At 38.6% G+C, this 19,949-nt stretch overlaps 1 protein-coding gene and 1 non-coding gene across 2 annotated transcripts; one reads left to right on the forward strand and one right to left on the reverse strand.

Moving 5' to 3' along the window:
- Positions 1 to 155: 155 nt before the first annotated feature.
- On the forward strand, positions 156 to 229 carry TRNAI-AAU (transfer RNA isoleucine (anticodon AAU)). Its single transcript has one exon. It is a non-coding gene; the product is annotated as a tRNA-Ile (tRNA).
- Positions 230 to 1,066: 837 nt separating this feature from the next.
- Positions 1,067 to 19,369, reverse strand: LOC149005856 (uncharacterized). The gene is made up of 10 exons (XM_089167889.1): positions 18,897 to 19,369; positions 18,699 to 18,777; positions 18,502 to 18,596; positions 14,469 to 14,573; positions 14,280 to 14,359; positions 3,747 to 3,837; positions 3,566 to 3,673; positions 3,175 to 3,261; positions 2,239 to 2,307; positions 1,067 to 2,120 (listed from the first exon to the last, which is right to left on the reverse strand). Exons 1-10 carry the CDS (start codon positions 19,131 to 19,133, stop codon positions 1,974 to 1,976), a joined length of 1,098 nt encoding a protein of 365 aa, XP_089024015.1. The 5' UTR covers positions 19,134 to 19,369; the 3' UTR covers positions 1,067 to 1,973.
- Positions 19,370 to 19,949: the final 580 nt, after the last annotated feature.

Consider the following 19,949-nt stretch of genomic DNA (forward strand, 5'->3'; position numbering starts at 1 on the left):
AGAGGCTCTTAGGCAAGAGAGTAATGTAATGTCTTCAAATTCCTTTGTTTTGAATGCAATAAAAAAAAAACATTTGTAGTCTTTTGTATATTTTATAAATTCTTATATTGGTTAAGCAGGAAATTGTACCTCATTGCACATCCTTGCATCAACTTGGCCTATTAGCTCAGTTGGTTAGAGCGTCGTGCTAATAACGCGAAGGTCGCAGGTTCGAGACCTGCATAGGCCATTGATGTTCTTTTTTATAAATTTTTATTCTTGTTGTTTTTCGGATCCTCTTCCTGAATCGTGCTCTCCTCCTCCCACTCCTTTTCCTATAAACAAAGGATCGTTCTTCCTCACACTCCTTATCTTGGGTAAAGACAGCAAAAGAAGCAAGGTGATCTACTGCGAATTTGCTTCGGAGACTTGATCATGTGTATAAGTGGTGCATTGGCCCTTTCCATAACAATTCCTTTGCCTTCAAAAGTGCCCAATTTACTGGCAGTGCTTCAGTTACAATAGCTTGCAAGTTGCCACAGTGTTGGGCTAAGTAAAACACCATATTACCATTACTGCCTCTTCCAATGCCAAAACCTCCTTCAAAATCTCCTGATGATTCTTTGATTGAAGCTCCATCCACATTGATTTTGATGATCCTGACTCCGAAGGAGTCCCATCTGATGTGTAAATCTTTCTTGAGATCGCTATTTGGCCTTGTGCTGTTAACATTCCTGTGTTAATGTAGATGGAAGCAAATTTGTGGAGGGTTTTTTACTGTCTTGCCATGTGCTGCGTTATTTTAGTTTGTCCAGACGAGCCACAGTGTGAAGAGATGATGCTCAAGTGTTCTTTGCTTCTTCTGATGGTTGTTAGAATGTGAATTCATCAACGAGCGTAATTGTTGATCCAGTAGGGAATTAGGATCAAGACAGGAAGAAACCCCATAGCTGTTGAGTAACAGTACAGAGCAGGAATATACGCTCTGCCGACGCAAGGTCTGAATTGCATAGAGTGCAAATTAATGCAGGGATATTACATGCTTTATCCCTCAAAAGCAGAGTAGCTCGTAGCTTCTTATGAAAATGTAAAATTTTTACGGGGGAGAGGATATGCCACATTGTAGATCCTTTTCAGTCTAGGCTTTCCTCTTTTGGGTTTAAAAAAGTGGAGTCTATACGATGATGCAACAATAAATTGGCCTGTTCAGTAGGTTCACACATGAGTTTATCACCTCTTCCACAATCTTCAATAGAGTATCCACTTAAAAAGTATTCCGTTTCAATTTAAGATAGGGAAGAGAGCAACCCAATCATGCCATGCAGTAGAACTCCATTGTGACTGGTCTTCCATGTCTCTCTAATCTGCGATCGCCGGAGCATCGGAGTCCAGATCCCCTCCCGGTCAGAGGATACCTATGTAAAACTATTTGGAAAACAGACGGATCCCTAGGAACTTAGGGGACTAAACAATGAAATCCTAGGAAAGGTCAATGAGACTCTACAATTGACCTAAGAGAGAAATGAATATATGGAGAATAAACACCTGCAAAAACAGGGTGGCCTTGAAACTAGAAAAGGGTTTCTTCAATAATACAGAAAAATCAGATAGTAAGTAAACAACCGCAGGGGGGAAAGCAAACAAACAAAAACCCTACCTCTCATCAATTCTTCTTCTTCCAAGGACATAGAGATCAAGATTTGCTGTTACAGCCAACATGAATAAACTCAAAACTGGCTGACATTGCTTTAAGCTTCAAAGACTCGTTATAAATAGTATTCCATCTGTTAAGTCTGTGAAAGAAAGCAAGCACAGAGACCTTGAGTGACCGTCAGCTAATCGGCCATCTCCAGTAACCGTCACTGCCCCAATGCCTGATTGATGAACAGGCCTTGTTAAGGAAACCCTAATAAATTTGCAAGAAGATCTCTAGATTGAATTCCCTCACATAACTTGGCATGACATTGAGGCCGCAGAAAATCACTGCCCATGTCTCACGATCTCTTAGCCTGATCTAATTCCACTCTGCTTTTTGTTCTCCTCATTTTTGCTTTAACCTTTGATTTGGAAATGAGTGTCTGTACTGTGTTCATGAAGTTCCCAACCGCCATCACAACCAGAAGGAGCCCGCAAACAACTACCTGCCAGAAGAGTAACTTGTGTCAATTAAATTTTGTTATAGAAGGATTACATGTTTCAAATCCTGCTACAAAGAAGCATGCCGTGTAAATCTTATTTAGTATGGCACTAATTTCTTGCCTGCCACTCAGAAACAATACCAGCGCGAACGGTCCTCAGGAGCAATACTCCAACATATGCTTCAAAACCCTGAAAGTGAAAACAGGTACCCGTTCAAATGAGTTCATGCTTCAACTGATATATTAGAAGCAATTTAAACAATGTTTTCACTATTTTTTTTTAATGGTTTCCAGATGGTACCAGGTTGAGTGGCTGATACCTTGTACACAAGTTTTACACTGTATCCAAATTTTCTTCCTCAATAATATCGCAAATGTGAATATATTATCCAGGAGACATTCTCTATACAAGTTGTATTAGAAGTTAAAACACAACAAAAGAGCTTCTGCCAAGGTTTACATGAGAGATCTTGGGATTGGAAAAATAATATTAGGAATTTGAACATTGTCATTAACATACTTCATCCTCACAGGAGAACATTAGTTGTAGACACTTTTTGGTATCAATTTTCATTCTCAATTTATTATTTTTATTTTTTTTTTTTTTCATTTTTGTGTCTGTGTTCGGTAAGGGTTCTGAAATCTACTTTTATTTATAACAGCAAAATCTATTATGGATTATGGGCAAAAATTCGTTCTTATCAATTCTGCAATAGCTTTGATGCACATGTACCCATATTACCTGAAAAACAAGATAAGAACATCATTTACTCTTAACATATTAGAAAAGTATATCCCTCCCTACCTGTTTCTCTGCCAAATTCCAATTAACTTTTTTGAAACCATCACCAACTTGCGTCCAAGCTTGAAACCGTAGATTTTCACTTACCAAATCTATTCACAAACTATTTACGGCTATTCACTTACCAAACCTATTTTTCATTCCAGAATTCATTTGGGACAGTAATTACTAAAAAATGAGAATGAATATTGATACCAAAAAGAGCAGTAGTCAATCACTAACTTATGTCAACAGTAAAGGCAAAAGTCACATCACCTGCAAAATGAATAGTAAGGGGCATAACAGCAACAATTGACCTTCTACACCAGCAGTTTCTCCCCACACAACATCCATCCTCCTTGCCTGCAAATAACATGAAAAGTTGATTGAAAATCCCCTTGGCTTACATGTGTAAAACAATCTGCTTTGTGATATCTACCAAGAGACACAAGCCATAGAATGGCAGGTTATAAATTTCAGAAGTGAGAAGTCCATTCCATAACAGAATCAGCTGGACCAGAAAATCCAGGAGAGCAAGGTATTGCATTCTATTGTTCGCTGCACAGGTGCAGAGGGCTATACACTTGCATGGAAGCGAATCATCATATTAGTTCAATCAAGCATGCAAAGAATAACAGAAAAACAATTCTCTCAGCATGTTCGTCACCTTTCCCAATGCGATACGAGTATAGAGTCTCTGCCGCTGATATCTATTTTGCAGCATCATGGCAAAACCTTGCATTACAGCCCATATCAGGAAGAGTTTCACTCCTTTCTGCATCAAGAAAAAGAATTGAGAATCAAGATGAAATACAAATACAGATAACAAAAAACAAAGTGGAAATCACCTGCTTGTTTGCGCAGTCAGGTTCCCCTTTTATCTCCCATGTGAGACTTATAAGTGCCATCAACATAGCACAGTAGTGGTGGTATACCCACCTGCAAAATCAGTATAGGAAAATTTGGAATTTTGTAGTGCAACCCTGACTTCAGTAAAGAGATACGAGTAACTAAACAAAAATGTAAGTGTACAATCATTACAGTGCAATATCATTCATGACAAAATGTCAGTGGCGTCATAACCGTCAGGTAGTTTAATACACAATCTCCAAGATTTGAAGACAAGGAAATTCATTCTTAGTAGTTCAGTCCTAGATTATGGGGGATCAACTAGGAGCCAGATCTCTCAAGATCTTTAATGAAAAACTCAAATTTGGTTTCAAAGGAACAAGTATTGAAGGTTTTTTTAGCATGTTGGAATTTAAATTGGGGTCTCACCTTTAGGGCATCGGATGGTAAGATCAACCCAAAATTCATGGGGTTTCAGTGGAGAATGAATTCCATTTCAAGTTTGAAACAAATCAGATGGTAAAAAGTTGGTTTCTTGAAAATTAGGGTCTTAAGATTTTAGGGCAGTTTGTTGGGGTACACAAGAATTAGGGTTGGAGTAGCTGGATCAAGTAGGGGGTTATGTGTAAGGGGTATATGTGCTCCCAATCTTAGACTATTCTAAAAATTAGACTGGACAGAACTTAGGTTGAAAGTCTAAGGTTTCTTGGGGAATTTGAAAATTAAAGAAAAAGACTGGATCTAGCATCTTAATAGTTAATACTCAGATGCAACTGAAAATTGGATAGAATTCCAGGTACTCTGATGCAACTGAAAATTGGATGGGGTTCGAGGTTAACAAGGGATGTTCTGATCCAAAGATGGAAGTGATCTAATGGTTGGACATCGTTGGGTAGAATTCTTTCAAAGAAACACCTTACTTGTATCTTCAGAAAATCTTGTGGAAAAGTCAGTCTTAATGGTAGCAGCACGTAGAAGTCTGAAAGTTGGTGGATATCCTTACATGGAGGAAGTAATCTTCAACACAGTTGAAGAAGGACTTTAACAGGACCTCTCGGGCTTCTCAACAGCAGAGATTCAACTGATTCCAGAGTCCACACTGTACCGATAGCTATGCTTGCCACGCAGAAGGCAATTTCCTTGACTGTTTAGGAGTGCAATTCAGGGATGGAAACCTAAGTCAGACTCATATTGGCCCCCACCGGCCTGACTTTGTTCCTGCTGACAATGCATGAGATAACCCCGGCAGATGGAGCATGCACCTGCCCCTCTCAACAATAGTGCACTCTCGGTCGCAAAGAATGGAGAAGATTAGAAACCGCCCTGTCCAGTGTAGGACATCGTCAGACTCGAAGCTGGGCGCGGACTTTAAAAACCAAGTAGCTAATGAATATAGACAACACTATGACAAAGGACCATAGGAGAATGCAGCAGCAGCTTTGCTCAGCACAATTGATTTAACTAGTCTAATTTTGATCTTCCTAAAATAGGGGTATTTATAATGCTTTAATCAGCCAACTACAAAGTCCTAAATTGAAAAGGAAGTTAATGCTAAGTAAAACAGAACACTACCTAGCGCTGGAACATGTGAATAATATACTCACAACTATGAAATGACCCATACACATACCATAAATTGACCCATCACAGTATTGAACCGTTCAAACTTCAAGCTCTAAAACATGAAATAAACTAAGTAATTAATCTACATCGGCATGCAGCCTGGGCAACCCTATTCTATGCTCAGAAAGGAGGTCCATTAAAATTTATATCCATGGGATCAAATGCCTATAACCTAGATAACCCACCCGAAGGCTTATTCCGAAGAAAGTAAATTCAAATTGATAGTGGATCAGCATCGCTTAACTTTAAAAAAATTAATCCAGGTTTGTATCATGTAAATGCATTTGAGGAACTTTTTTTACAACACATCATCAGTACATGGCCATGCAAAATTAGCAAGGATATCTCTAATGTGCAGCATTTCAGTGCAACCTTCGACAACAAAATGTAGCATTTGGGTTCTTATGACCTACATCATTGATTATTTCCATCAAGTAAAAAGAGAATAATATTGGATCTGTGTGTGTATGTGTGTGTTTTGGAGTCCGGAATTTGTTCGATGGCAGAGAAACATAGCAAACCGATTTTGTCAATGAGAAGCTTGCTAGGGATAGACATTTGCATGCTGGTAATACCTTTTGTTCCAAAGGATCTCCAGCGATAACCAGAGGGTTTTATTATCTTCATCTGTATGGTACTGTGGTATATTATTTCCATCATGAGCACCTCTCAGTTAAAATTTCGACACTTATAAGTGACATTCCCAAAATGAAACACAAGGTAAAACCCAGAAGCAAGATAATTTCAATCACAATAATACACTGTTTAATCAAATATTTTATCATTTCAGTTGAAAATTCAAGTTATTTCAGCCACCACCACCACCACCACCCCCCCCCCCAAAAAAAAAGGCCAGCCGAAACTCATGGGGAAGAAAGGCACTGTCTCAGCTGAAGTTTACTAATTTGGTCTAACAGACACAAGAATACATACTTCGGAAAATGGCATCTCTTTCCTTAAGTGTTATTACACCTTTGTGTTGAAACCCATGATGCAAAAACTAGTACTGAGTCAATCAAAATTCTCCCCTTTGCGGAAGCCCTGGAGTGGGCCCCACGGCCACTCCCAAGGGTGCACCTAGGGCTGGCCTCTAGGGGGTGTATTTTGGTCAATTTAGCCCTAAATGAGTTTCTAGTTTATTTTTCAGAATTTTATTTGTTAATGTTTTGAAGCATATTTGAATAAGAGTTCTTGAGCCTCGGGACTCTCCTTTAAAGATAAGATTCCCAACAATCTTTATTTACAAAAAGAGTCCCTTTAGTGTTTAAGTCTTAGGGGGAATCTATTTTCAAGGAGATTCCATATCTTTTATCATTTATTTCAACGGTAATGATTAATGTGGAGGGATCCTAATCTACAAAAGAATCCCACTTAGACTTAGGACCTGTTAGTAAGCTACAAACAACCTATTCTTGCTTTGTATTCCTTAAATCTGGATGAATAAAAATTACTGATAATTGCAGCCAAGAAAGGTGCAACAGGGTCCCCTTTGGATAGGACCTTGCGGTTTAACACAACCACGCTACAGTCATGACATAACATGAAAATAAAAGTTATCACATATACCAAACAGAACATTTTCTTTGCAGAAAATACATGTGATGGAAAATCAGGGAACAAATTTCTGTCGAAACCTGAATTTCGACCCAAGAAAAGGCCGAAATTTTCAGGTTTCGGCCGAGATTCCGATCGAAGCATATGACTTTTTCTTGAAGTTTCAAACTTCAGTTTCGAGCCTTATATGTTGGCTTATTGCCTCCTCCTTATTTTAAGCATAAAAAACACAATAGAACTACTAGTTTACTTAAAAAAAAACCATTGAAAAATCAACATTCAAGTATATACTACCATATGAGAAGAACCGAGAATATTACCAAGTACAAGTCTACCTAATACGTGCCTAATAGATCAAGTGATGGTGTCTCACATTCATCAATTTGAAGCTTATACATGTGTATTTTAAGAATAAATATATTTTAGAAAATAATTTTTAGATACAACAAAATAAAAAAATAGTAGCAACATCCAAAATATAATTTTAACTTCACATAATCATAGATCAACACTCTAGACTAAAAGTACTTTAATTTGAAAGCAATATAAGTTTTTTTTTTTGGATGAATAAATAATCAATTAAAAGACGAAAAACAAACTACAAAGAAGGATCCAAAAGGCAGGATCAAAGAGGGGAATGAAGTTGGGAGTTGGGCCCCCAAGAAACAACAATGAGCCTGTTCCTTGGGGTGTCAACAACCGGGGGAAGGGACTAGCAGAAATCTTAGAGGAAACATCAAAGTAAATGGCATTCCAAATGGTATCAATAGAGTAGGATTTAGAAGTCCATCGCCGGAGATTTCGCTCCCACCACAGATGATGGACTGTGGCACCAAAGACAAGCCTGCCACTTCGGTCACATATAGAGGTACCTGAAAAATTACTCAATACCCAAGACCAGTCCCGGCTAAACCCAAAAAAGCGATAGGAACGGGGCCAAATGAAGTTAAGAGCTTTCCTCCAAAGAGAACTAGAGAAAGAGCAAGAAAAGAACAAATGTTCAGTGTCCTCGGTACTATTCCAACAGAGGATACAATTTGGGTTCATAGGGATGTGGCAGGACATGAGGAATGGCTGGGTTGGAAGGGCTGTGTTTAGGGCTCTCCAAAGGGTAAGTGAATGGCGGGGGATGTGACCTTTGAACCAAACCAAGGAGGGCCAGGGAGGGGAAACTGATTTAAGGCATAAACAAAACAAGAATAAAATGAGAACTTTGTTAACTCACCTTGTTTGATTCTCAAAAACCCAACAATGAAGGAGCAAGAGTGGAGTTGGAATGCAAAGAAGTTGTTAAAATCAGCTCATATGAGGGTAGAAATCAAAAGAAATTAGAGCAAAAGAGTGAAGGGGTTGAAACTTGGAGTGGAAGAACGTGGCGCAACTAGAAGAACTTGTGAAATTTTCGCAAGTTCCGCTCAAAATGATTAGGTCTTATAACTAAGCATGTAATGCTTCGGTCAGTACCGAAATATCGTATTGTTTTGACCAAAATTTCATTCCATTTCGGTCGACACATATGACTTGACGAAATATTTGAGATTTCATCTTGTTTTTCAAAAATGAAGTAATTTCGACCAAAATTTTTGACAATTTCGGTCGAAACCTATAATACCATGTGGAAAATATCCACAACATATCTCTTTTCAAATCCTTTAACATATTTTTGTTCCTACTTCTCTAGCATTTATATTTTTAAGCCAAAGCAAATCTAAAGGATGCACATCTCTCTAGACCACCGAAGTGGCCCTGTCTCTTTACCACCGAAGTGGTCTCTGTCTCCTACCACTGAAGTAGGCTCTATCTCTTACGACCGAAGTGGTTTCATTCTCTGGCCACAACGCCATTTACGCCTTGTATGATGACATATTTGCCACCACTGGCCTAGACTCGGTCTTTCCGCTTTACTCTAGCCACAAGGGTTGTGCTCGCTAGCAATGTGTCTTATATTCCATTTCAATCTTACATTTATTAAACTTCACATTTAATCATTTAAAATGCAAGGATAATAATAATGCATAAATAGATCCATTGAATTAATTAATAATAGCCAAATCTTGAAACGCGTGCAGGTATGCGAATCAATCATGCACATAATAATCTAATGCATAATCCAACAATTACTGAATAAAATATTATTAAACAAACCACATGCTCCAAAATGCAGATAATGTTACAGGCGACTCATGATAGTCAAAAACATAATCCCATTGTACACAACATGAATTGAGTTATAACATTCACCTGTCCTCCCCTATCGAAAATTCTTTCTTTGAAATTGAATAACTTTCGATTACTCCAGAGTATGCCCTATGCTCACATTTGTTACAAGCCCTTAGAGTGCTAGTGGAGGATCAAAAGAGATTTCCTCTCCCCCCCCCCACTACTCCCCCTTCTCTCTCTCTCTCTTCTCTTTATTTTCAAAAAAACACGGGTGTTCCCTTTTGCAGAACTCCCCCACCCCCTATTTATAGCTTTAAATATAGAATATTTTCTATTTTTAAATTCATTTAATTATCATTTTAACATAAGAAAGACACTTCAACTCCCTTTTACTCCCCCACCACCACGTAAGCCATGGAGGTGGAAGAGGGTAAGAAGAGGGGCAGTGGTGGGAGTTGGGAGGGGCCGCCTCCTCCTTCCACCACTGATGAGTCACCACTTTATAAATAAAATACTATATATATATATAAACTAAATAATTAATACCATATTAATTTGTATATGCGTACATATATAGTATTCTTAATCAAATAAATGGGCCTGCCTTATGGACTTGCTGAGCCTCTGCTAGTACTCTAAGGGGTTAAAATATCTTAGCAAAAGGCATAATCTTGAGTAACCGAAAACTATTCGGTTAAAAGAGAGAATTTTCAATAGGGGAGGACAGTGAATGTTATAACTCAATTCATGTTACATACAATGGCATTGTTTATTTTTTTTACTATCATAAGTTGCTTGCAAGATTATCTACATTTTGAAGCATATGGTTTGTATAATAATATTTTGTTTGATAATTGTTGGATTATGCATTGATTATTATGCACATGATTAATTCGCATACCTACAAGTGTTTCAGAATTTGCCTATGATTAATTAATCCAATGAATTTATCTATGCAGTTATTATTATCCTTGCATTTTAAAATATTAAATGCGAAGTTTAATAAACGCAAGACTGAAATGGAATAAAAAACATTAAAGAGCACAACCCTTGTGGCTAGAGTAAAGTGGAAAGACTGAGTCTAGGGCCTCTAGGCTAATGATGGCAACCTACGAGGTGCACATGGCCTTGTGCCCAGAGAATGAAACCACTTAAGGGGTAAGAGACAAAGGCCACTTCAATGGTAGCCACTTCAATGGTAAGAGACAGAGGCCACTTCGTGGTAAGAGAGAGGCCTCTCGAATTTCTCTTTCCTTCCTGCAATCCAGCAAAGCAGTATGGCAACACTACAGCAGCCAATCAACAATTCTAGCAAGCATCCCTCCAGAAATTCTGCAATGCATTGAGTAATTCCCCTTCCCTACTCCCTGCTTTACTTCTTCTTCTTCTTCCCTTCTTCCCCTACCTGCGCAACCCTAGTTTTTCCCCTCCGCTTGCTGCTGCACTACTCGTAACCCCTACCCAGGCCCCCACGATCCCCCTAAACCCCTCCCCCACGTCTCCCCTTCCCCATAACACCTCCCTTCCCCTTCTTAACCCTTTCGGCCCGCTCTCCCACCCCCTATTGACTTGCAACAAGTCCCCCCCCCCCACCAAAAAAAAAAAGAAAAGAAAAGAAAGAAAGAAAAAGATTTAAAAGATCGCCCAAGATCCAATCAAGAATCTCCCAATATTTTATCCAAACCTTTTCTTTCAGCTCTTTGGTAATTTTGGGAATCTCAAACCAGCCCATATGGATTTTGTTAAAACCCCAACAACCCTTAGGATCCCAATTTTGTTTCCTCATCATTCCCTCCAATTCCCATCCCTATATTATTCCAAAGAGCTTCCCACAACTTTCCAGTAAGCCCTAGCATCCCATAATATTTTCTAGTTTATTTGCTGGTAGATTCTGGTCAAACCCCAAATTTTAGGGAATTCAATTTAGAAATCCTAATCCTAAAATTGGGTTCACATCATGTACCAAGGTCTCTATGCTCTGCAGGAGACGGTTGCATACACTAACCATCAATCCATCGACAGAATGGCCTCATAATCCATTCCCATGCAGGATTTAGATATCATTTACTTCTCAACTATCCTGATAATCCAAGTGCCTCACACAAGTTGCAAAGTCTTTGTGGGGCAGCCAATTGTTTGTAAACTAAAGTTGCTAATCAATATCATAGGAAGCACAGGACACTGAACATCTTTTTTCCTCAACAAGCTGGGCAAGCTCAACTTATATGTTCCACCTTGAGAGGGAGGGGGGGAGGAGGCCAAAAAGGGCTTACTATTCTTAATGCTGCCAATATTTGTTAGGATATTATATAGTAGTTTCTTTTTCAGTAGTTTCTATATTCTTCCACTTTTATGAAACCAAAATGACTAGAATTTCTATTCTTTTCCTTTTCCGCTATATTGGCGACCAAGCAACCTTCCAACATTATTGTAAGTTCCTGATTTCACAACCATTAATGAGTAGATTATCACTTTATAAGTGGATACGGCTGAGCAGAAAAGGCACTGAGGTTGAACAAAAGAGAGCTATAGTTGAAGCTATGAGACAACGTGATGTGAGAGAGCCTAGGTCCTCCCATCAAGTAGTCATGCATTATCATAGCTTATAGGAACTCCTAATTCTCTGGCCATTCAAAAATAAAAAAACAGTTTGTCAATTTTATTCTTATTTTGTTGACCTGAAGATGGGATACTACAGCTAGAGCAAAGGTTGTTCAATTGCAACCAAATGATCGCGGGTTCAAGTCCAGAAACAGCCTCATTGTAAAAGCAGGGGTAAGGGTGCACATATTATGATCTCACAGTAGCAGGAGCCAAGCGCACTGGGCATGCCTTCTCCGTATTTGACTGATCCTGCTGCATTCAATCTCCAGTGGTTTCCGCTGGTTAGATGTTAAATTTGCATTATTTTGCTCCAAAGCCATGAAGGACACAGCAGACAGAGTTAACAGTCACTGAACTCTAGTCCCCAACATGCGTTTATTCATGGAAGTCTAGTTCAACTTATTTTCCAGACTCTTCATAAGTTATTTCCAAGAAGAAGAATGCTGACATAGACAGGAGCATGAAGAAGACCAGACAGAATACACAAAAAAATACAAAAGGAGAACTACTGCTGTGGGGCTCACTATCAACAGCCGGTTGAATGAGATGCGGCTAATATTTGTTAGGAAGCCATCTATTAGTTTCTTTTTCATGCACTGTCACTGCATCAATAGGAAGAATTTCCTTTTTTATGCGATCTCCCCACATTATTTGAAGTTACTAATTCTGTAACCATTGGAGAATGGTTCATAAACATGTGCAGCCAAGAAGAAAAGGGAATGGAATTGGAAGAAGGAGATCTATAAGTTGAGGCTGTGAGAAGCAGTGACATTGAGATTTGAGAGACCACGGGTAAGGTTCCAGGGGTGAGATCCTTGACTGAGAGAGTCCCCTATCCTCTTCTTCTCTCATCCTTTTATGTTCTTCTTTCATATGTAAACAGACAACAGCAATAAAAAGAGTCAAGTTCTCAGTTTTATGCTTCTTTATTTTATTGATCCTGCTGGAATAAAGCTCCCCAGGTTTTTTGCTAGTTCAATGTTGAGTTTGCATTAGAGATGGAATATAGATTGAGACAGGAAAGTGCAACCATTGGCAAATATCTAGCTTTGAGCTGGCATTACCCCCACCAATATTCCCTCGTAACCAAACCCTATCATCTTTATCGGTCCCCTTCCTAATAAATCAGGATAAAATTTGAAAATTTCCCTTGGGTTTCACTTCATTGCTTGGGGAATTAGAGGGAATGGTAGTGAAAATTTCTAAACCTGAAAAGAAACTTTTTAATCACCATTTCTATGTGATTGAATAAGCTACTTCAATTTCGTATTTTTAGTAAACTCATTAAAAAGAAGGGAATGATTTGGAATTACTCATAGAGTAATGATTATACAAGTTTCTTCCTTAGCATGAAAATTTATCTTCCCTTTGATTCCCATTGCAACCAAACCAAGCCTTGACATTCTTCAACAAGTTGCATCAGTGAAACTCATAACAGAATTCAATTTTTATTCAGAGTAGACTTACAATTTCAGTAACCATCCAACAACTAATAATGGACAGAACAACCTATCAGTTTAATTGTGCTGTTAAATTGTCTCTGTGTTAAATTGACAGTCAAAAAATATTTCTTGATAATTTAATAGCAAAATTTACAGGACTACGTGGTCAACTGGGTGACTGATCTGATCCTCAACAACACATTGGTCATGTTTATTTCAGAACAGCAAACTGCTTCACCAGGAAATATTGTTTCTTCATTCAAAAGAATCAAAAGAGGTACCAAAGAAAATTTCCACTCACCCAAAGTCCCAAAGTCTAGAATTATTCTCTTTTCACAAGTGAGACTAATATGTAATTTCTGATTTGGTTTCCATTCCTCAAAGCAAACTGATTTTTTGTTTCTTGAATTTTCATCCACTTTGAATTGCAAAGTTCTTCTTGTTGATGGATAATATCAAGATTTGTCATTAATGAGAGGTTAATAGCTCATCTTATCCTTAAACTTGTAATGAACATCTAAATTCTCTTCATAATTCCTACTCCCACTCTTTGTACAATGATACCTATCCAACTGTCTACAACAAAGTCAAGCTTCTCCCAGAGTTTTCACTAATCTCCAATCAAAATGTAACAGCTTCATCAGCTTTATCATACTTCATCAGTATATAAGAGTTGAATCATGTGACTCTTGTTCTAACTACTAGAAGAGTTTAATTGCTCTCTAACAGACCAAGTTCCATCATTATAATTCAATATTTCCCAAAGCACACTTTACGTAACACTTCAATCCTGTAATAGATTATCCTTTTTCTCTACCTAACAGGTAATTGAGTTAACCTGTTAACCATCAGTGACAACTATAAATTTGCATCTTTTTCAATAGTATTCTGATAAAGGAGCACATTAGTGCATAAATTGGCTTCATCCCGACTGTTACTTCAGAGGGATGAGTTTTCTCATTTCAACCTTCTAGTTCAAATTCGATTCAGCCAACAACATAGAATGCAAGTTCATATAACCACCTACAAGGATGTTGACAAATATGAGAGAAGAAAAAGGACAATCGTTGACATAAAATACAGAGGCACAGGGGAAACAACAGAGACATTTGACCAGAAAACCAAGAACAGAAGACTATGTTCAATTACCATGGGCGAATGTCACTTCCATTGGCTCTCAGGATGTTCTCTCGCAAAGCCAAACTTGTGTAGAGAAACAATAGCCAAGCCTGAAATGGGTATACTCAGTACAAATTGGCCAACTAAACCATCAGTAAACTATCAGGTCAAATACAAAATTTCATTTCCAATGCAAGACATGGATTAAGAATTTGGTACCTGATAAAGCTGAACTGGCAATGCTGGCATGCACCCATTCCATAACTTGGACCCCAAGATAAGCAGTAATGATGGAAAAAGAAGAAAAAGCAAAGCAGTTCTATCCTGTTCATGAGGAACAGTAACCATGGTCAAGCTCAACAAAATTCCAGCTTGAAGACAACAATTTCACGGTAGAAAAGCTGGAACACACTGAAGTCCTCAATATTCATGTTGTATATTGCAGTTGGCCAATTAAGCTCTTCAATACGTTAGATCAGTAAGACTAACAACAATATTTTAGTGGAAGACAATACTAAAACAGCATGGTTTCATCCTTTTTAAAAGAAAGCAGTTCCATTAGTTCATTCAAAGATTGTGGAAAATATAATGAGATATTGAAACAACTAGGTGAATTGAATAATCAAGATGCTAGCTGACTACATACAGAAAGATCCACATATATTAGTTTTCCACCACTCCAAGCCAAAAAATTCAAAGCACACCTAATACTATAAGGAACATAGTCAGAGGAGATAAATCTATTGGGCATCCCTTGAATATGCTTAGTGTTTCAACCCTACGGAAAAGGTTTCATTCATGAAAGGTCATTAAGCTGCAACCCATGAATCTCATTCATACAACCACATATGAGCGCATCCGATTTGTTCAGTTTTAAAACAACCTTCCCCCATTCTGCGCACACCCTATAAATCTTGGGTTAATCCAACGATCCAAAACCCTGTTAAGGAAATTGTAGTTTTTCACACCTACACACCATAACTGGTTTAGACAAACCTTAAACAAATAAGACCAAATTGAATTGGTTCATTAAAGATCCTAGAAGAACTGGCTCTTGGCTGAGCTCTATCTATCTAAGACTGCATTAGTGGCACTTCCAACTGTTACATAAACAAGACATGGTCTGGGCATCTGTCAAATTTTAAGAGCCAATACCCATTTGTATGTATTGATATGCATCCTCTTGGTAATCCAGCATTAGTGTGTGACCTCTTGGTGATACTGGATTTTTAGAGCTCCGTTTAGCTACATTACCAAATCTGTATTGACTGAACTTTAGCATGAGCAGCTGGCCTTGAGTACACCTAGTGACAAAATTCGGGCTTCATCCTAGATGTGATCTGACAGATATTTGGATTTTGGACTGCATAGGAAGCCGTTCCCAGCTGGGTCACACAGGACAACCATTTTCAAAGAATAAACCATAAATAGGGGTAAAGTATCTAAAGAAGATAAAAACAATATGACCTTAACATATCATAATCATATAAACATAACCCAAAACTTAAGGTCTTGGCCTACCCAATGCACAAAATTCTAGAACTGGCACTCTTTCCTCAAATAGACCATGTCCTTAGGTCCCCAAAATGAATAAGCTAATACTTTGCTTCCTAGGACAAACCATCTAATCCACAAAGCCAATTAAGGCACATCAATATGTGCACTTTAGTCTGATAACCTGTGTTTACTTGAGGCACATGCCTCAATAAACCAGGCTTCTAATTTATGGTGCAAGTGCCTCATGTGGCAGTGAAACTGCATATACCAGTGATGTGAACAGAAAAAAGAGGGCCACTAAAGGCCTGGCACACACCCCACTAGGGGTATTTTTGTCCTCTTCGTCCTTCTTTTAGTTAATTGATTGTTTCACTTGGGTCTCTAACGTAATTACAGAATCCCAATTAGTTTCTTATTTCAGTTGGAGTTGTCTAGTCTAGTAAGGATCCAAGTCTAAGTCGGTCGGGTCTTTTGAATTACATTATATTTTGGAGCCTTGTAAAGGCTATATATTCTCATGCCTACCACAGAAGAAATTAGTTTTTGATGAATAAAATTACTGAAAGTATTGCAGCCAAGGAGGTATTGGCAGCATTCCTTTGAGGGGGACCCTGCAATTGTCTAAGTTTCTAAATTCAGTTCTGCGATTCCAGCAATCATCCCCCACTTCAACCAACAAATTCAGCAAAGCATCTTCAGTCTTCAACTTACAAATATCATCTCCAATCCCTCCCAGGTAAGCCCAGCCCCATTCCAACCCATCGCAGCCCTCCCCTCCCTGTTCTGCTCTTGTGCAACCCAGAATCCCCAAACCCTGGCTATCGCAAACCACCTAGGACCCCTACCCTACCCTACGCAGGCCTATAATCCCCTTCCCCACTCTCCTACAATCCTCCTAGGATCATTTCCCCACCTCCCCTGCCCCTGCAATAACCTTTTCACCCTCCCCCAACCTGTCAGCCTCTGTGTTTCTTGCGGCAGACCAGAAAAGAAAGAAGAGGAAAGAGAAGAAGGAAAGAAAGAAAGAAAAAGATTTGAAAAGATTCTCAACGATCCACCCAAGAATTCCCCATTTGAACAACCCTGCGACTATTTCCTTCTCACCCACGAGGTTTTGGATTAGTCCCTAACCCTCTTGAATCCCTTAGACCACCAAAATCTACCCAATTAGAGATTCCCATGGCCTACCAAAACCATTCAACGTAAACCCAAAACCCTAAAAATTGCCCAAGACTGGAAAGATCTGAAATTTCATATGCTCTATCCTCCTTGGTTTTCATCAACCTGTACATGTATAGAATCTGAATTTTGTTTACGAGACTAATCACTTAAATTTCAATTGTAGTTAGGTCAGGGTTTAAAACAAATATTAGGCAATACCAAGGTTCGAGAACTCGCATCAGAGGCCAACTTGGTGGTACAAAAACCGAGTTGGATTGAGACCTAACCAAGATGTCACTGAGTTGTCTCTCTCTTTTCTTTCCTTTTTTTTTTTTTTTTTTTTTTTTGGGGGGGGGGCGCTTGAAACCAAAGCCTGATAGGCTGGTAATGGTAGGGACTATACAATTACAGTAGTACTCTAAGATCTACTAAGATCTTTGTGCTCATATTCCAAGATCTCGCCAAGATCCAACCAAGATATGTGAGATATTGCCACGGTATCAAAGATACCACCGAGATATTCGTGATCTTGGTTGAATTGGGGAATCCAAGGTTTCGACCTCCATTTAATTTTGGAATCTCAGATACTGAGATGTTACCGAGATATTGGTGAGTTCACAATCTGGATCTTTTAATATTTATAGGAGTTCATATGTTCTCGAACAAAATAACGGAACTGTTATGACCATGATTGTTGTACAAGGAGAACATTATTCACGTCACAATTGAAGCTAACTTCACCAATGATTTATTCTTTCCTTTTATTTTTGACAAGTAAGAAGTAAGGTTTTTCGTATTGGATAAAAGAACTGGGTCAGCCTTCTGCTAAGTTTTCTTTTGCCAAGTCATGTACATAATTAAGTTTTTGGAATGGGACGGATGGGTATGCTAGCAGTATGCCGTGAGCTAACCAATGTTTCTATTTTGTTTTTCTTTCCCCCGCCCTCCTCTGAATGTCCCCTTACCCCTTATAGGGAGGATGAGAGAGACACCAAGCCTATAGTATACCAGTAGCATAACTAGTCTTTTCCCTAACTTTTTAGCTGGTTTAATATTCCAACAGAGTTCTTCCCAAGCACCCCCGGGAACAGGGGGAGGGGGAGGGGGAGGGTTAAATTTTTCAACAGGTTCTGCTAACGAAACCAATATAACCTACGTCCTTCCTGTTGATCAGAACACAAACCAACTAGCAAATTTGAGAGCTTCTTTCTAGAGAAAAATATTATATGTGCTCTGTTTGAGCATCCCAGCTAGACAATGATGCTGCAACTCAACAAATGCAGTAATAAACGCTTTCTTCATATTGCTTTAGTTTAGCAAGACTGCAAGAGATTTGTGGAAACTTTGCAGCCATCGGACTACTTAGACCTGATTTTATCACCAAAAAATTAGGCTTATCAGTTCAACTAGTGGCACGGTAGGATACCAAACCATAACTTGATGATGTCAACATACCCATTGGAACAACTGTCATAATTGTACAGAATAGAAAAATGTTCCAAATGTAAGTTTGAAAAATAAAATTGAGGTGCCGCAAGACAAGACTAGCAACTCGACTAATTCAAATAAGTAATGGAAAGAAGCAAAAGCATACCCTGTAACTGTTGTACTCCTCTTTTACTTTCAATTGGATGTCTTTCCTATTAGCACGAACATTGATAGGACCAAGAAACATCCTCAGAAAACTACCTGCATATAATTCAATAATCACTCTAAATGCAAAACCAAAACCGACATCAATAGAAAGACGCACGCAGCCGAACAATTGAACTAACAGAAGAATAGAAGTACCATTATATTTGTTTGGGAGGTACGAAGATGCATCTCCATCACTTAGAATGCATTTCGCTCTGTACAGTTCTTCATCCAGCTGAATTAACACGCCAAACAAAAAGTCACGAAATCAATCCACTCTATTCAATACCAATCAACGAATAACCCTAAACAAAGAAGATTGAAAGAAATCCCGGTCGTACACAAGAATCTTACCTTCTCAGCATTCTTGCGATCAAAAGTAGATTTCTTGACGGCGGAATCGATCGAAGACCGGAGTTTTTGAATACTAGAATCAAGAGCAACAACTCGTAACCGTAAAGCTTGTTCTTCGCTGGAAGCCTTTGCGATCAAAGATGAAGCGGAATCTTGCAATTCTTTTGCTGCCTCAACAACTCTGGCAACCTCTTCTGATACGTTATTCAGCGAGTTCTCACTCGCGGAATCCCCCATTCCTGTGAAATCCGATTCACTCTCGATCGATTCTTAGCTTCTTCGCACAAATTGCGAAATCAATTTTCGTCTCTTCCAGAAATTACAAAATAACAAGCTATGAGAAACTGAGAACGGAACCACTTGCGTCTCTCTCTCTCTCTCTCTCTCTCTCTCTCTCTGCCTCGCTTGTTTCTCCTGGTCCTCACGCCCAACACACAAATTCGTAAAATTGGTTGGATTTTGTATTTCTGTGATTCTGCAATTTTTCGTAGTTATATATAAATATATATATATATATATTATATATTCATTGTCTGCCTCGATTTTATTGCTCTGCAAGTACCCCTAGAAGTCGCTTATATGGAACGCCACGTGTTGGCGTCAGCAATCGAAGATCTACGCCAACCATTCCATTGATTCGTGTCATTTACTTAGAGTAGTTGTCAGTTGCCACAAGACTCACAACTCACAACAGTTTCTACCCAAAAATTAAAAAAATGGTCACAAGGGAGATTCCATCTTTCGGCCCTATGGCAATGTTGAGTTGGTTTGGAAAATAATGACCTCTTGAGCCAACCCAACTACTTTCAAGAGCTTCATCTAATTCAGATCCTCCTGTCTATCCAGGCAAGTCTTTCTCCAATCTTCGATGATACCTAAATTTAGATCTTTTCCACTTAACTTGTTTATATATCGGAACCAATAACATACGAGATTACGCAACATTATACAAGAAAGATTCTTTTTTGGCTCTCTCTCTTCAGCTCTATGTCTCTTATCCTTAAGAGGTCTTCCTCCACTAGCAGGTTTTCCTGAAAATTCCATCTATTCTAG

Source organism: Hakea prostrata, chromosome 9, assembly GCF_041222555.1.
Source record: "Hakea prostrata isolate BN-2017 chromosome 9, UWA_Hpros_2, whole genome shotgun sequence".
NCBI classification, from domain to species: Eukaryota; Viridiplantae; Streptophyta; class Magnoliopsida; order Proteales; family Proteaceae; genus Hakea; species Hakea prostrata.